Source organism: Acanthochromis polyacanthus, chromosome 10, assembly GCF_021347895.1.
Source record: "Acanthochromis polyacanthus isolate Apoly-LR-REF ecotype Palm Island chromosome 10, KAUST_Apoly_ChrSc, whole genome shotgun sequence".
NCBI classification, from domain to species: Eukaryota; Metazoa; Chordata; class Actinopteri; family Pomacentridae; genus Acanthochromis; species Acanthochromis polyacanthus.
The window spans coordinates 28,068,248-28,085,987 of record NC_067122.1 but is presented as its reverse complement, the minus strand read 5'-3'; the positions used below and the strand labels follow the sequence as shown (position 1 = coordinate 28,085,987).

At 41.4% G+C, this 17,740-nt stretch overlaps 1 protein-coding gene across 1 annotated transcript; it reads right to left on the bottom strand.

Moving 5' to 3' along the window:
• Positions 1 to 118: 118 nt before the first annotated feature.
• On the bottom strand, positions 119 to 11,393 carry LOC110963722 (integral membrane protein 2A-like). The gene is made up of 6 exons (XM_022212193.2): positions 10,989 to 11,393; positions 10,472 to 10,609; positions 7,188 to 7,367; positions 6,973 to 7,083; positions 5,171 to 5,315; positions 119 to 1,441 (listed from the first exon to the last, which is right to left on the bottom strand). The coding sequence occupies exons 1-6, from the start codon at positions 11,058 to 11,060 to the stop codon at positions 1,347 to 1,349; spliced, it is 741 nt and encodes a 246-aa protein (XP_022067885.1). The 5' UTR covers positions 11,061 to 11,393; the 3' UTR covers positions 119 to 1,346.
• Positions 11,394 to 17,740: the final 6,347 nt, after the last annotated feature.

Here is a 17,740-nt window from a genome sequence, read left to right as displayed (position 1 = left end):
ATCAGTAATAAGCATCAGGAAACAGAAAACACAGGGAAATCCTTAAATCAGCTCCACTTTTCCTCTCAATTCGAGTGAAAAAATGAGTCAGTTTTAATAACAGCCAAACTGCAAAATGTTCAGTAGGTAAAGAAATGCAACTTTATTCAACAACAAAGTGAAGTTCAGTTCAGTAGTTGCACACAACATGTTTTTTTTTCCTATCTATCTTCTAGTATTCGGTTAAAAAGCTAAGAAACTCATTTTCACAAGCAGACTTCCTGTTGATTGTCTTTCTGTGCAGGCATCAAGTAGGAAACCACTGAAAATGACTTAGAAGTTATTTGGCAGAAAAACTTTTTCATATTTTCTCATGGGATTTCAAAATTTATGCAAATAAATAATAAGGTGTTTTTGTGACCATTTTAAATCCACAGTGTTCTTCAGACACCTAAAGTAACATTGAGATTCAGCTGTCTCAGTAAAAGTCAACTCATGTTATGAGGATACAAACTCATAAATTAGAAGTCAATTAAGAGTTTTCAAGTCAAATTCAGTGAAATTTCCCTTTAGCTTATTCACTTCTCCTTCAAGTCACAAATGAGGTTTCTACACAAAGACAAAAACTGCTCGTATACGGTGCTGGACTGTTTACCATCAGGTATGAGACCATCGGTTACACGAAATCATCACACAGCAGGACAGCGGAGGCCTCTGGGAGCAGCAGGGCACTCTGGGAAATATCTACAAAAGTGGTGACTGAGAGCTCTGAGTTTGTGCATCTCCGTTAATTTCGGTAAAAGTCAATGACAAGCATGTGTGTAGTACCAGGCATTTCCATGCTGACTTGTGCTATAATCGCACCAGAACGTATCTGATCGAAGCTGCTCTATAAAACCCTGGAACGAGCGGTGACTGTAGGCCGACACAAGACAAGTCTAATATGAGGGACTTCTCAGGTTCACTAGAATATTCAGTAGGATGACTCACAGCTCTCGTCTGGAGGTGGCAATACAGTAAACATCAATAAGATCAGTCTGCAGGAAGCAACAGCAACGAAACAATAACCAACATAAACGAAACTTAGTATAAGTGGAGTTAGCAGGCTGACTCATCAGTACAAGACTAGCTAGTGAATACTTGAGCAAGAGAGCTATGGCCTATACAGGTTCAGGGGTATACAGCAGAGGATAGGAGGATTAGGCTGTAACACAGGAACTTAAATTCACTGAACACTAAAGCAGGGAGGCAAAAACTGTTTTTATACAAAAAGGAACTTTCTGCTGAAAGTTGTTCTCTCCGTCACCCACTTTCCACCGACTCGGTCACTCGGCTTTCATTCTCTGACCTATGCTCACACTTTCCCATCAAGCCTTGCAGATCTTGGTCTCCGTCACAAACTTGTTTTCAAAGTGGTGGATGGTGAAACATTCCTCTGCAGAGCGCTTCTGGATGCCTCCACCTAATAAACACAAACATTAGTCTTAAAAACTCAGCCAGCTGCATGTTGGATACATTCCTATTCCACATCAGGCTCAAGTGCTCTCAGGTTTTTGCTCAGAAGTTGAAGGTTTGCTTTGACTTTTCTAGAGTAAAATCTGTAATTTTAACACTTTTGTACAATTATTTGATAACTCAGAAAGGAACTCTGAAAAAAAAAATCAGAGTAATGTACAGGGCTGCAGCTATCGATTACTTTAGTAATCGAGTATTCTATAGATTGTTCTGGTGATTAATCAAGTTGTCAGATTCTGCGCTTGGTGTTACAGCATCAAAAGCGGAAGTGAATGCAGCGTGCAACAGAAATAACCGTCCTAGCAGAACAGGGGCGAACATCTGCAGTGTATCGTACACATATACAGTGCCTTGTGAAAGTATTCGGCCCCCTTGAACTTTTCAACCTTTCGCCACATTTCAGGCTTCAAACATAAAGATATAAAATTTAAATTTTTTTGTCAAGAATCAATAACAATTGGGACACAATTGTGAAGTGGAATGAAATTTATTGGATACTTTAAACTTTTTTAACAAATAAAAACCTGGAAAGTGGGGCGTGCAATATTATTCGGCCCCCTTGCATTAATACTTTGTAGCGCCACCTTTTGCTGCAATTACAGCTGCAAGTCGCTTGGGGTATGTCTCTATCAGTTTTGCACATCGAGAGACTGAAATTCTTGCCCATTCTTCCTTGCAAAACAGCTCGAGCTCAGTGAGGTTGGATGGAGAGCGTTTGTGAACAGCAGTCTTCAGCTCTGCCCACAGATTCTCCATTGGATTCAGGTCTGGACTTTGACTTGGCCATTCTAACACCTGGATACGTTTATTTGTGAACCATTCCATTGTAGATTTGGCTTTATGTTTTGGATCATTGTCCTGTTGGAAGATAAATCTCCATCCCAGTCTCTGGTCTTTTGCAGACTCCAACAGGTTTTCTTCCAGAATGCTCCTGTATTTGGCTCCATTCATCTTCCCATCAATTTTAACCATCCTCCCTGTCCCTGCTGAAGAAAAGCAGGCCCAAACCATGAGGCTGCCACCACCATGTTTGACAGTGGGGATGGTGTGTTCAGGGTGATGAGCTGTGTTGCTTTTACGCCAAACATATCGTTTTGCATTGTGGCCAAAAAGTTGGATTTTGGTTTCATCTGACCAGAGCACCTTCTTCCACATGTTTGGTGTGTCTCCCAGGTGGCTTGTGGCAAACTTTAAACCAGACTTTTTATGGATATCTTTGAGAAATGGCTTTCTTCTTGCCACTCTTCCATAAAGGCCAGATTTGTGCAGTGTACGACTGATTGTTGTCCTATGGACAGACTCTCCCACCTCAGCTGTAGATCTCTGCAGTTCATCCAGAGTGATCATGGGCCTCTTGGCTGCATCTCTGATCAGTCTTCTCCTTGTTCGAGGTGAAAGTTTAGAAGGACGGCCGGGTCTTGGTAGATTTGCAGTGGTCTGATACTCCTTCCATTTCAATATGATTGCTTGCACAGTGCTCCTTGAGATGTTTAAAGCTTGGGAAATCTTTTTGTATCCAAATCCAGCTTTAAACTTCTCCACAACAGTATCTCGGACCTGCCTGGTGTGTTCCTTGATCTTCATGATGCTCTCTGCACTTTAAACAGAACCCTGAGACTATCACAGAGCAGGTGCATTTATACAGAGACTTGATTACACACTGGTGGATTCTATTTATCATCATCAGTCATTTAGGACAACATTGGATCATTCAGAGATCCTCACTGAACTTCTGGAGTGAGTTTGCTGCACTGAAAGTAAAGGGGCCGAATAATATTGCACGCCCCACTTTTCAGTTTTTTATTTGTTAAAAAAAAAGTATAAAATATCCAATAAATTTCATTCCACTTCACGATTGTGTCCCACTTGTTGGTGATTCTTGACAAAAAATTAGAATTTTGTATCTTTATGTTTGAAGCCTGAAATGTGGTGAAAGGTTGAAAAGTTCAAGGGGGCCGAATACTTTCACAAGGCACTGTAGTACAGAGGTATTCACCCAAAACTCAAAGCATGGAAACCCCACATGTATTTAGTTGGTGATGCAGAAATCACATAAATATGTTTCTATGTTTGGTCCGTTTAAACTGCAGCTGATAGAACACAAATAAGAGAACTAACCAGTTTTTGGTATTTATTACAGAGAATATTCAATCAGTAACTTTAGTTTCACTTTGATTTGGCCACAAATTAAAATAATTTCCTTCATTATGAGACCATGTCAGACCTACATGCACTTCAATACAATATCATGTTTGAATAGATGAAGTTTGATAGTTGACTATTCTTAATAATCAAAATACATTCAACAGTTTTCTACCAGCATTCCTGTCTTACATAATTTCCAGTCACAGCGCTTTTTACCGTCATAAAGTTTTATGTTCCTCTTTGTTCTCCATTAAATCAACCTGTTGACTGAAGCAGCTGAACACCATCGTTTTATTTTGTGCAGAAAATGAGTCAAATGATGCGTTTAAATGCTCTTGTTTGTGTGACCAGTTTCAAGCAGAAAGTCTGAGTTAACAGAGAAAGCTGATAAACGCCTTCATGCCTGTTAACTCTGACTGAGGTTTTAGTTTTTTGTGAGCCGATTTAAACAAAGAAAGTCTGACTATGTCGATCTGTCTTCGTAGTTCAGTCCTCTGATCTGATAAATGCCGTAAACACTAGAAAAACTGCGCCGGTTAAAATAGAGGCGTCCTGTCAAATTTAAAATTCTCTTATAATTTAATGACTATAGGTCGGGATCTGTATGGGATAAAGTCTGGGTCCAGACTCTGACCGCAGTCCACTAGTTATTGAGCTGGGGTCTAGTATGTAGTGGATTAAACAAAGCATTGATTCAGAGAATTTTTAATTTGAGGAATTTCAGTAATCAAATCACTTGGATAAGTCAAGGAATTGTTTCAGCCCCAGTAATTTACAGAGTGCTGAAGCTAGAGGACTACCAGTGTAGTCATTTAATAACAACTGGACAAAACATGGAAGAAAGGCAACTAATGTTAGCTAGCAGTTGTCACATGTTTCTACAATGTTGGATGAGCGCGACTCAGAGCAGGTACTGAAATAACACCAGCATAAAGGAATGTCTGGTTTCTTGCAAACAGTAAGCTAACAAGCTTTTACTTTTTGAAATTCAAACCTAATGCACACAGCAGCAGTGGCAGCATCGAAGTTACTGAGTGAAGAGATGACAGAGAAATTAAAATTCATTTGTCTTTGTTTGAATTTTTGCTTTATAAAAAAAACAAGGTGTGCTCAAAATAGTTCCAGGTGCAATCAGTAACTGTCAGGAGTCAGAATTCTACGAGAAATTGTGCAACAAGTTAAAACTGTGTGAACTGTGGGCTGATTACACGTTGAAAACCTACAAGTTTTTGGTTGCACCTGCAAAATCCACATTCACCCTCTTCTTCCCTAAAATGACATTCAAGTTGAAGGGTTCCTACTTTGACCCAATTTAGGCGATTTAACACAGCATCGCGGCTAGCAAATGACAGATAAGGACATCCAGAGAGCGTTCCAAACATGGCGGCAGCACTGGGAGACGACTTCAAAGGAGATATCAGCCAAATTTAAATTCAGATACGGCTTTCGCTTTTAATAGTCACAAAAAACAACAATTAAAAGACACACAGTTAATTAGGAGGTGTAAGTTATGTGTCCCACACATCCATACCTGGCAGGCTGGAGCGACGCTGCATTCTGTACGTTTCCTTTCCATTACACAGCCGGCGGATGTAGAAGCCCAAAGGCTTGATATCATCGATGCGCTCTGTCACCACCAGGTCCTCATGCACCAGATAGCTGCGATACGAGTCCGACTGGAACAAAGAGAACACAGATAAGATCATCATCTTTAAACCACTTTCACTGTTTCACAAGAGAAAGAGCAGATCAGTGAACCGGACAGACTAAGAGTGGGAAGGACTTGGTTTTTAATGAATCATTCCCAAACTTCTGCATTTTGTTAAACATTTTCATGCAAGATAATAACATTTGCTGATTGCACCACCCGCCAGCAATATCAAATGCTGTGCAACACCATCATTTGAAACTGAAACTCTCAGCCTCCATCCCTTCTTGGGATTGGCTGCTTCTAAACATGCTGAACACATTCTGCTCTCGCCAAAACTCAAAAAACAAATCTCATACAATAACATGAATATTTACATAAAAAAAAACACTGAACTAAAGCAAAAAAACAAAGAAAGTAAAACATTAAAAGCACAAATAGTTGAGCTTTTTAAAAAAAACAAACAAAAAAACTAATCCAACCTGTAGCATGTGATGTTAAAGTTATTTGAAGAAACAGCTGGCTCCATACTAATGTCATGTGGTCCTTAATGTTTCATGAAGTGTCATCATAAGATCAAAATTTATAACCTATGAGCATCTTGGCATTGTCATTTTACACTATCAGTCAAAAGCTTGGACACACCTTCTCATTCAATGCTTTTTATGCATTTGTATCATTTTCTACATTGTAGATTAATGCTCAAGACCAACACTTTTCTGTTAACAACATAATTCCATATGTATGCTTTTATAGTTTTGATGTCTTCAGTATTAATCTACAATGTATTCAAAGAGAAGGTGTCCAACCTTTTGGACACATCTTTACTGGTAGTGTATGTGTGTTATTAGCATGCTAATGCTAGCTTAGTGTGTCTTGCACACACACCAGAAAGCTAAGAGAGCACGCAGCATAAATGTTGGCTTTTTTCCCCAGTTGTGTTTAGAGCACTTTTATGCTTGTATTTCATGAAAAGTGGCCAAACAAAGTAGGTGAATGTCACAAACTGAACCAGTGACTTGCTGCTCACACGTCGTATGCAATCTAAGTTTACTAGCGATGGACAAATTATCAACAACGCAATCAATAAAAAAGCAGATCCGGAAAAAATAAACATGTGGGTGGTGGTAAAACTCGCTTTCTCGCTGTTTATTGCAGTTTGATTCATCCCCAGCAACACATCTAATGCATCATTTCCTGTTAGCATAAAATGTTCAAGCATGTTGATATTTGCATATGCTATCTGCAGCCACAGTATACTAGCAAGTAGAACATACTGTACAGCATTTGTATGTAGTTTGGAATAGAAACACAGCTTTGGTCTTGTTGGCTTTATGGTTTATGGAAAACTTTATACAAAATTAAAACTGACTGCACATTAAAAAATGAAAGTTTCTACATCTAACAGAAAGAAAAGAGGAACAGATCTTACCAGGCGATATGTGCTAGAATTTTGTACCTTACAAATAAAAGACGCTGCCGATTTGCACAGGATTAAAGCACAGACAATCCAGGAATTACTCTAATTCCCTGGATTTTCCTAGGTGATATTTTGTCTTGAATACAGAGCTAATGCCTGAGCTTGAGTGAGAGCATTGTGCGTAGTTTGTCTTCACAGTTTTTCTCTCAGCTGCATCCGCAGATCCTGTTTACATCTCCATGATACGAGCTGCTCAGTAACTCACCATCAGCTGCGAGAAGAGGTCAATGAGGTCCTGAGGGGGAAGCACCACCGAGGTGTTCAGGGGAATCACGAAGCAGGTCCTCAGAGTCAGGTCCAGGTAGGCTGTTAGCTTCTGCTCACAAACACGTGAAACCATCAGGAAAGAATTTAAAGCACATCGACAGCAGGAATCAGCGACAGCGGGGCAGTAAGTGTTTCATTACCCCTCCTTCTCACCCTGTTGAAGTCGTGGAGGATGTAAGCGGGGTCTCCGGGCCGGAAGTGGGGAGGTGGGACGCTGATGACGGCCATGCTGTCGGAGATCTCCACCTCCTCCTCCACCCGGGGCAGGTAGTATGGCTGGCTCTCTCCTCCGGCTGACATGTCGCTGAACTGCATCGCGCCGTGATACAGCCTCTGGGGAGGAAGCAACCAAATGAGAGCAAATATATGGCCCTGATGCACACAATAAAGGAGATAAACACTTGTATGCTCTTGTTGAAATGTATGAATATTTGGTCATACATGGAAACAAAACAAAGACACGCCCCTGATGTACGCTGTTATTTTTAATCACTGGTAAAGTAATTATGTGACTCTGCAACCACATGTGCCTCAGCTGGTCTTCCATAAATTTACAGTCAGTGGTTTCTCTGCTGTGATGACCTGAATAACTTTAACTGCACCAACTTAATGCTGCCAGGGGGAGCCAGAGCACATGTTGGGTTCAGACAGTTTGCTCATGAGCGCACTTTGAGATTTTCAGTAATGACATGGACGACTTAATTTGGAGAAACACTAATCAGAGTTAAAGCTACACTAAAAGCCCTAAAGAACAGAAAAATGAATCAACACTCTACTGAATTTGTGCTTTAATGTATTGTTTGTTTGGGAAATGCGTACATTTTTGGAATTATGCAGTGCATGTATGTAATATAGGGTCTGCATGATGGCTCGGTTGTTAGCATCATCGCCTCACAGCTAGAAGTTCCCCGGGTTATGTTCACCTGGAGTCTTTCCGTGTGGAGTTTGCATGTTCTCCCTATGCAGTGTGGGTCTCATCGGCTTCTCCAGCTTCCTTCCACAGTTCAAAAACATGCTGAAGTTAACTGGAGACTCTAAATTGCCCGTAGGTGTGAATATGAGTGTGATTGTTTGTGTCTATGTGTAGTCATGTGATAGACTGGTGACCTGTCCAGGTGCCTTCACCCTGAGTGGACTGGAATGGACTCCATCACCCCGTGACCCTACAGAGTATTAAGTGTTGTATAGATAATGGATGGATGTAATGTATGGAATTATGCAATAAAATGATGCCTACATGTGAAAAAACAGTAGATATTTAAGGGAGGACTATCCTGCAGAGTATTTTTGGCACCCCTCCAAACAGGTTCAGCCAGCAGCAAAATGATAAAAATGGGGTAAAAAAAGAAAAATTTAACCAGTGTTGGTTATTAGGGTTTTTTTGCTCAAGCACAGGAGATTTTCTGGTTTATCAAATGGTCAGAAATAACAGGTACATGCATTATATCTGTCAAAGTAACTCTCTATCCAATTCTGAGCAGGAAAAAATTGATTTAAGGTGAATAAACTTGAAAACTGAACTGATTTCTCCTAAACAAAGCTGAATTTGAAGCTAAATTTGAATTCACCCTGAGGTTATGCATTGCATTAACAGTTTACTGAGGCATTCTTGGCTGGCTTCGCTGGCATTAAGCCTAGAGAACCTACAAAACACTGAATGCGAAACTCTCCCACTGACAAAGAGCAGAATTCAAAGAGGTGAAGTCTGCACTTTTTCCTGAAGACGGAAGTGAGCGAGAGTCAGCACTCTTGTTTCCCACAAAGACAAAAGTGTTCCATCAGCAGTCACGACTGGCCTTAATAATTCTTCCCAAACTCAAATAACACCCCCCTGTTCTCTCCCACTGCACGCCTCCGGTCAAAGTGACAGAGGAATTAAAGGACAGCGATTTATTCAGCCATGAAAAAAAATGTGGGAGGACTTGTGGAAGCTGTGCTATCTGAGTGGATAGGCTTTTCTCTGGGAAAGAAATCCTCTGTTTGTGAATTATAGCTGCAAAGACTGTTACGATGCCTGCAAACCGCTGCTGTCTCTAGTCACACAGCTTAAATTTCATAATATGGGAAAGGTCAGTTAAATCAAAATGCGGTGAGGTGCAGACTAAGAATTAATTTGACAGTGTCAGTGTTGATGTAGAAGAAAAAAAAACACAGGGAAAAAGTGAAAAGTTTATATCAAGCAACAAGGCTCACAGCTGGAATAAGACCTGGACAGTTAGAGAACACACAAATGCATTTTCATCTCTATTGCTTCAGTTTTTTTCACCATTTTTGACCTGCTGCAGCTACTTAAATGTGAAATAATACAGCTCTGAATTCCATGATTGTCCGTTTTAAAAATGTCTTTTTGAAAAAAAAAAGAATGTCCCAATTACACCTGATGTCTGAGTCAGAAACTGTAAAAACTGAAAGAATGATTGAATTTTCATCTCTCAGACAACCCTTGAACTACTCATCTGTGAAAGGCTGCTTCATAGGGAAAAAAATCTAAGTGAAAAATTGTGTAATTTTTCCTAAACAAAAAAATCACTTTATTCTACATGTGTCATTTTAAACACTGAACCAATGGTAGTAGCAGTTAAAAATAATTATTCCGTGCCATTAGATCTTCTGCTCTCCCATCACCAATTTTCCTGAAACAGTTTGACTATAAACTATGGACATTTAAAATGATAAATGCAAACATTTTAGCTTGATATATCATAAATTTTACAAAATTACTTTTTTCTTTTTTTTTTTTGGGGGGGGGGGGGGGGGGGGACTTCTTGTTGATCTCCTTTTAGCGCATTTTTTCGCACACTTTTTGAGGTCATGTTTGGACCACAATACCTCAGAACTACTAAAAATAAAAACCTGTGATTTTCAGTGTTATTTCTCATCATGTTGTTGATTCAGATGATTCAGACAAAATTAGACAAATACATCAGATAATCTTTGGCTTGAAGTGAGCTGAAACATGAAAAAATTATACTGTCATAATAAGTAACATTTATATAAATAAATATCCATATTTTAGGACTTAAAAATGTCAAATAAATTAAAGATGGCTGGGTAAAAATTGCTATAAAAACCTGTCAATCTGAGATAGAATGACCTAAGAATTAGCTATATTGAGCAAAATGACAATTTTTCCATTGTTGGTGACACCTGTGGGCACCAGGTTTGTCTTTGAATTTTTCATGATCGATGGCATTAGAACCAAGTCATCCTGCACTGAAGACATTGGGTTCTCTCTATTTCTAGCCATGGCTGTGCTGTTTCCATGGAGGTGCAGGATTTTATACTGCAGTAGAAAAAAAAAATGAACCCACAGTGAGTGAAAATATGACAGCAGCAAATGAAAAATGCGCAGAAACAGCTTGGACTTAACGTGTGTATGACAGTTTTCACTTCTTATTTAACGGTTTGCGTAAGCACAAGCAAACGCACATACACACCTTTGGGGTGAAGTATCGATAGAGACACGCTCCCCCCACGATGAGCCCACTGAGGATGAAAGCGATGCCCAGCAGGGTGAGCAGACAGCGACCTGTGGAGCCCTCAGTGGCCGCTGGAGCCAAGGCCAGCTCCGGGTCCTACACACATAAACACATGAATACACACAATACCGCCAGCTCTTCTAATAACAACAATATCACGTCATGCATTTCATATCGATATTATCAACCTATATGCAGCTTTATTTAGCAGTCATATAATCCCACTCTGCGTTGGTCCCTCTGCAGAACAGCTGTGCAGGAGATGGGCGGTCCCGCTGCATCAGGTGCAATATGACTGCATGCATTTAGCAAATAAACATCACTGCAAATCTATTAGAAAATCTAAATGCACTAAGAAGACGAACACGCTATGAATCTGCACATGGATTAACTGGCCGGTGTGCGTTCAGCGGCTGGTGCAGGCCTACACTCCAGGCTCCAACCGGACGCCGCAGCTCGGACGCCGAATCCTCACCTTCTCCGCAGCCGGCGCCTCTTTGCCCAGCGCCTTCTGCGCCAGGGCCGAGTTGAAAGCGATCTTCACCATGCTGGAGAGGAAACGGGCAGCTCGGGGGCTATTCTTGCGCGATCAGAAGGAGGCGGGAGACGGTCGGTGCTGGACTGCAGGCTCCGTGTGGTTTGTCTCCGCAGCTCAGTGCTGTGACGCACTTTGCAACCCTCGGCTTTACGCAGCGCTCCCGGTGGCTGGAGGGGATTAAGAAGGCAGACAGAAGCTGGAGGATCCGCTTCAACCTCGAGCTACAGAACACGCAGACAGACGATGCTCGGCTTAATTTAGACAGCTGCTATTGCCGGTGCAACACTGACCACTGAAACCTGTTATTGCCGCCTCACTTCAGACGTATTTCATGCAGATTTGGTGCCATCTAGTGGCCGCAGCTGGAAACAGACATTTTTCCTATCCATCAGGAAAAATCCATTCATTAAATTGAGCCAAACAGCACTAGACATAACTATTTACACTTTCAACTTAATTGCATTACCAACTTTCAGTGCGGTACATGACATCAAAATGACTCAATCTTGCTCTGACTGCGCTGTAATGTAATGAAAATAATATGCTGAGTGTATAATGTAGCTTATTCATCTCTAAAAATTCCACTCCTGCACACTGGGTGCTACCTGCCAGTCTGTCTGCCCACTCACACTGACACATGCACAGTACACAGCCTTCACTGCACCGTGTGGAAACACAGAGCTGTGCCAAGGCTATACAGTCCATCTGACACATATCCTCAGTCCTCCCTCTCCCTCTGCCTCTGGCCTGTGGTGGTCCTCTGCTTCCTCTCTCCTCCGTTAGAATACGAGTAAATAAACACTTAACTGCTGCACCGGCACTCTAATTCCATGCAGCCCGGTGGCATCCCTCCAGCTCTCTGCACTGCAACTGTACCATATGCATCTCCCTCGCCTCGCAAACACACACACACACACACACACACACACGCAGTGAGGCTATGATATTTCCTCTGTTAAACAGACAGATTGGACCGGTAATCACCACTGAAAGGTACATAAACAGAGCAGCTGATTTCTGTACCTAACTCCCCCTCCGCGTGCCCCCTCAACACTGACTCTGCCTGAAAATCCTAAGTGGTCCTGAAGGCTTGTTTATGGGCTCGTCTTACGCTGTGTTTGATCTGAGAGCTTGCCCACACATGCATGCGTGGACACACGCACACACCCGCTGCAAGAGAAGGGGAAAGCCAGCATTAGCAGTAATAGCTGAGATGATAAACAAAAGACTTAGATTTAATCCTGAGGGCTTCTCGGCATCTCACACAACAGAGGGAAAGAAAAAAAAAGAAACAGCGCTTTCCTTCCAGAAGGAAACATGGGATGATTGTGGGGGGGGCATGGAAGCAGGTGGAGGGTGAAATCCAGTGATTTAGGGAGAGAGTGAAGTGATGACTGGGAAAAACACAGAGAGGGAGTTACTGGGAGAGGCAGAGCAATCTGCGGCGTCTGATGCTTGAGTGAGTTTTCCGTGGAGCTGATTAACGGCAGATTAAACTCGCCGTCCGTCCAGTTTACATCTCAAACTTTCTAACACGCCTGCTAGGTAGGATTTCTGTGCCCCTCAAACTGAAACGGAGCAAAAAAAACACACAAATGGGAAGCCGTGTTTCACAGAGGCAGCGAGCGTCATGGCAGGCGAGCATGATGGAGTTTGAATGCCAATGTTTCCCTGTGGTCTGCAGCAAACGTCCAATAAAAGCAATAAAAATACCCCGGCTACACTCGTGCACATGCATACACAAAATGCACGCCCTTTGCCTGCAATGTCAGCAAACTGAGAGTCTGCAGGGGCAAAGCTGGATTCATAAAGTGTGAGAAAAAGAAACTCTCATGCATGACATCACCTGCACACCAGCCAACAAATATGAACACACATACAAACACACACCTCATAGATTTGTCATCAATTTCAATACCAGACATGTGAAACCGCAAGTGACAAATGACTTTGTCCTTTTCACTGCTCTCAAACCATTCAAACAGCGCACACACGCACACACAGAGAGGACCACAGCTGCTATGGTAACAGCTGGCCGCAGAGTTGCGTTGAACCAAAAAGTTAGACACTGCTCAGTGCTTCATAACGTCACTGACATGTCTTCATGTGGATCCACCATAATCACCATGTGCCTGCAGTGGGAGAACATTTAGTGGTCAAACAGAGAGAGAGAGGGCAGATGGAGAAACAGAGGAGCAGATCCCTTGGGTAAGACCTGTGGTGGAGCTCAGTGACGCTGCTTCAAAGCCTCCTTTCACATCTCTCCCCCAAAATCAGCGTCCATCACACTCTCATGATCCCCGCCTCGCCACACACACTTTTGGCAGTCACATATGGCTTTGAGACAAGGGTGACAAATGAGTCTTTCCTGCAAGTATCAGCTTCTAAAGCTACCTTCGCTCTCTCAAAGCGCTGCCTGTCTCGTGCTCTTCATCCTCTCAGCTTGGCTCACCTCAGGGAAATGTAATAATTTCATGCTGAAGGCGTTGCTCTGTTGGGCAGGTTGAGGGGAGGAAGAGGAGGGGTAATGTCAGAAGCGTCAAGAAGATAAGGGTCAGGTTGCACCAGCTATTTAGAAGTTTGTTAAAGTCCCTTTTAGGTCGTTGATTCAGCTCCTAAAAACGCGTCTCTGTATTTCACATTTAGTCCTTTCATGAAATACTACACCAAAAACTTATCTCTGGGTATCAAAATAACATATCTAGAAGTTGTTTTTACATGAAAATAATTCCATTTAGACTTCTACCTCTACAATATTCAGATCTACGAAGTCATGGCCTCTTGCTCTGTGCACCGCTCTGTACTCGAGCACTCCAGCTCATTTACAACTCTGTTCAAACAGTGTAAAACTACTCCTCATCACAAAATGGCAAAATTGTAATGCTGGAGTAATTCAGCCAACATATTCAAACCAGAAACCAATTGTGAAATATGATTTGGAAAGCCCACAAGTTGACAGGATTTTCAGTTTCAAGACAGAAATACTCACTTATGCTTCACTCAAGACATGCTGCCCAGCATTTAAAACACACCATGAAATGGCACTTTTCAATGGAGAGGGTTTTACATCAGTCAGACTGTACAATGCCGCAGTATGAACTGGTCTATCTCTGTCACTGCTGCACTTCTCTCCCTTACTATGTGCAATTATTTTTCAACCTCATGTAAATAGTCTTCTTTCAAAAAAAACATCTTCTGTGCATATCATGTTCTGTGCATTTTTGCACTGACTGCGTGTTTCTATTTATTCTGTACTGTCTTTAAACTATTTTCTCTCATTTGAAGCTGCTGTAACAGTGAAGTTTCCCCACTGTGGGATCAATAAAGTTTATCTTATCTTGAAGTTTGTGTGCAGTCCTTCTTTTGTTGCTAGCCACTAGCTAGTTTCTAGCCAGCTACAGTTAGCTTAAACCATTGACTAGAAGACACCTGAGGCAGTGTACAAGCTAAAGATATTGAATGTCACAAAGTAGTCACTGTAGTGTCACAAGCTGGGCCATAATTTTCCAAAATGAACTTGCTATAAAATGCCTTTGTCCTTCGTAAATGCAGGTATGTTTAGTTCTATTTAAATATGCAGAGAAGTAAAAGGAGATCTAGCTAGCCTAATTATGCTAACCTAGCCATCACTTTGTGATTTAATAAAATTCCATTTGAATTATTAAAATTTGGGGTATGCTGTGTTTTGTAAAATGTAATGTTACACCTCTCTCTGGACAATGCTAACCCCTAAAAAACTAATCTTTGAGTATCAAAAACGGAAGCGTTTTGTTCAGGCAGACAAGAAGTCAACCCTTCTCAAGACCCCTTTTCTTTCAAATTCGGTCCATCTAGCGCGCTTTAAACCGAATCAGCCTTCATCCAGTCTGTCTGCGCCATCTCTGCTACACCTGCCTCTACTGATCTGCAAAATCACCTCTGCGGTTCATCTCCTCAGGCACCAGTTTTGGAGGATTTGTTCTCACCTTTGTGTCCAGGGGTCTTGATCCGTCCTCAAAGTAGGTTTACATTGTGGTAGTGTCTACAGATACCGACCCGTACCCGTAGTCTGTGGCCTACGGATACGGCACTTTACCTTCCATAAATATTAATGAGACGGACATGAATATTAATGAGCCGGCTGATGAACGCGCTTTGGGATTGGCTGGTAATCCGACGTACATAAATATTAATGAGCCGGTTTGGTAATCCGAGTGATGAAGGCGCTTCCGTGATTCGAGGTGAATCTGCGTGCCGAGCCTGTCATGTCAGTCATCTGCTGTTCTCTTTTCTATCATGCATAATGTATTATAAATATCATTATCTGACTTTTTCACGGACAGCGATTTGGGGGTTGAAATCAGCACTACTATTAAAAATAGCAAAACTTTTTATTCACGTGACCCTGTTCTAATAAAGCACAAACAGCAAACAAAACAAATGGCGGAACTAACAGCCAGCAAACGAAAAGTATTTTTTTTTACCTTCAAAAGTAGCGACAGACTATTACATATTAACAACCTAAACAAAACCCTGACGTATTTTCTACGTCTGTCAACACAGACCCTGCACGTCAGTCACTTTAATGTTAGCGGACTCTGTTGAATGGCTAAGTTACATCACCACAAACAAATCTCACAATATCACAGTAAATCGAGTTTGTGGTTTTTTTTTAATTCATGCCGAATTAAAGAGCTGTTCCTCACCATTCACGAGTGTTTGTTTCATATTCGACAACCTTAACTTTATCTTGTAAATTAGCGTCCGAAATTAAATGGGAACATTTGCAATGGAGTTCGTCAGCCGCTTCCACCACTGAACGCGGTAAACTACTTAATAGGAAATGGACTTCAAGCAATTTAGACACGGCGTCTAAAAGCGTAAAAACTGCAATGTCTAAAGTGTGAGAGGAGACGGTGTATTTTTGGTTAAATTATACAATGTTCGCCGTCAAAGTCATTCATATAAACTGCCTGTAATGTGCAGCAAATAGTAGTTAACCGGCGCCAGCTCTTCACTGACCTTAACGGGTCCGTACCTCTAGTACAGATGCTACAGGTACGGGTCCGTACCTGTAGCATCAACCTTACATTGTTGACACCTAAGCGGGACAAGCTTCGCGGAAGCCGACATTGACGTTTCCTCCATCTTGAGGCATCCATTCTATTCTTGTATATTCTCCTCTTAACACCACAGACTCTCCATTCAAACATCGAAATCCAAGTTTCTGTAACTCCTGCTACCTGCACTCCAGTTTCCGGAGCGCCCTCTGCTGGTGTGGCCTTTTTTCCTTCAACCTGCAATGTGGCGTCACTGTAGAAAGATCCCAGAAGGTAATGATATTAAACTAGTGTATTTCTGTTTATTTTATCTGAACCAGGCAGCACAGAAAGTGTCATTGGTTGCGCTGATGTTTCAGTTATTCTCAAGTTCTTGATTCAGAACAGTCATATTGTGACAGTGACGAGTTTAACATACAGAAGCTTTTTGAGTTTATAGAGCTAAAACCCGTATTACTGTGGTATGGTAAAGTTGATTGATTTATCAGCAGTCCTACTCCTCTGTGCCAGCTTTCTTTAATCTTATGCAATTGTGATTAATGCCCATGTACCAATTAAAATAGTATGAAATGATACAACAACTGAGCAGCCTTGGTAGAGTACTGCACACTCTGAGTGTTTTTCTTGCTGTTAATGCTTTGGGGCCTTTGCATATAACCAAAGTAGTTAGGTTAACCTCCAAAACAGTAATATCGAAGGATCTTTGCTATGGTTTTTAATACTACCTTGGTGTCTTAGCTATAGCATCAGCTTAGTTGGGTTAATATCTATAATTGATAAAGCTGTGAGATCTCAACCTCATCATGTATTGTAATCCTAACCCTTCCAATTTTTGGCAATTTAAATAATCAATATTTCTCAGGTAAATTCACATCATAAATAATGATATGGGTGCTTAACCTCACTACTCGCTAGTACACTTTTTTGGTAATTTGTGTGACCAGAAATAGTTTTTTTTTTTTATTGGAAGCACTTTGTTGCACTTTGTTTTAAATGCACTGTGTTAATAATGGTGGTTTGACTCAATATCTTTAAATTCCAGCACTAATGAGCATCTCTGCCCCGGGACTAGCGAGATCGCATTTGAGATGTTTTGCAAGTGCTGCATTGTCGCCATCTGTAGGCACGTATGACTCAAGGTTTTTGTCAGGGCGCCTTAATCTTGGAAATGGAACATTTCCCAGGCGGTTCTGTGGTGTCCAGGTTTCTCAACTTCTCTAATGTGTAAATAGGTTACTTGTTATCGTATCTTGAGATGAAGGCTCATGATCAGATTTACAGTTGGTCCCTACTGTGCAGGCATTGGAACATCATAACCTTCTTTTATAGTAACATGCTAAAATTATCTCTCATCTCAGGGTGCTAATCTGATGCTGCTCCCTTGACTAGTTTTGGGAGTCTTCTGTAACAACTACTGTTGTGCAGATGTTTGGACAAAGGAGCTCTCCTGCTATCTCTCATTCACTGCTCTGTTAGAAATATATTCCTGTACCTGCATTGGGATAATTAGTAGAGATAACAAAGCTTCTGTCAACATTATTAAGAGTGCTCCCCTGTCCCCGGTTTTTCCTCCTGCAGCCTGACTTGCCAGCATTCAATGAAGTCAGTTGAATCTAAATCTTAATCTGGCTCTATATTTATTTATTTTAA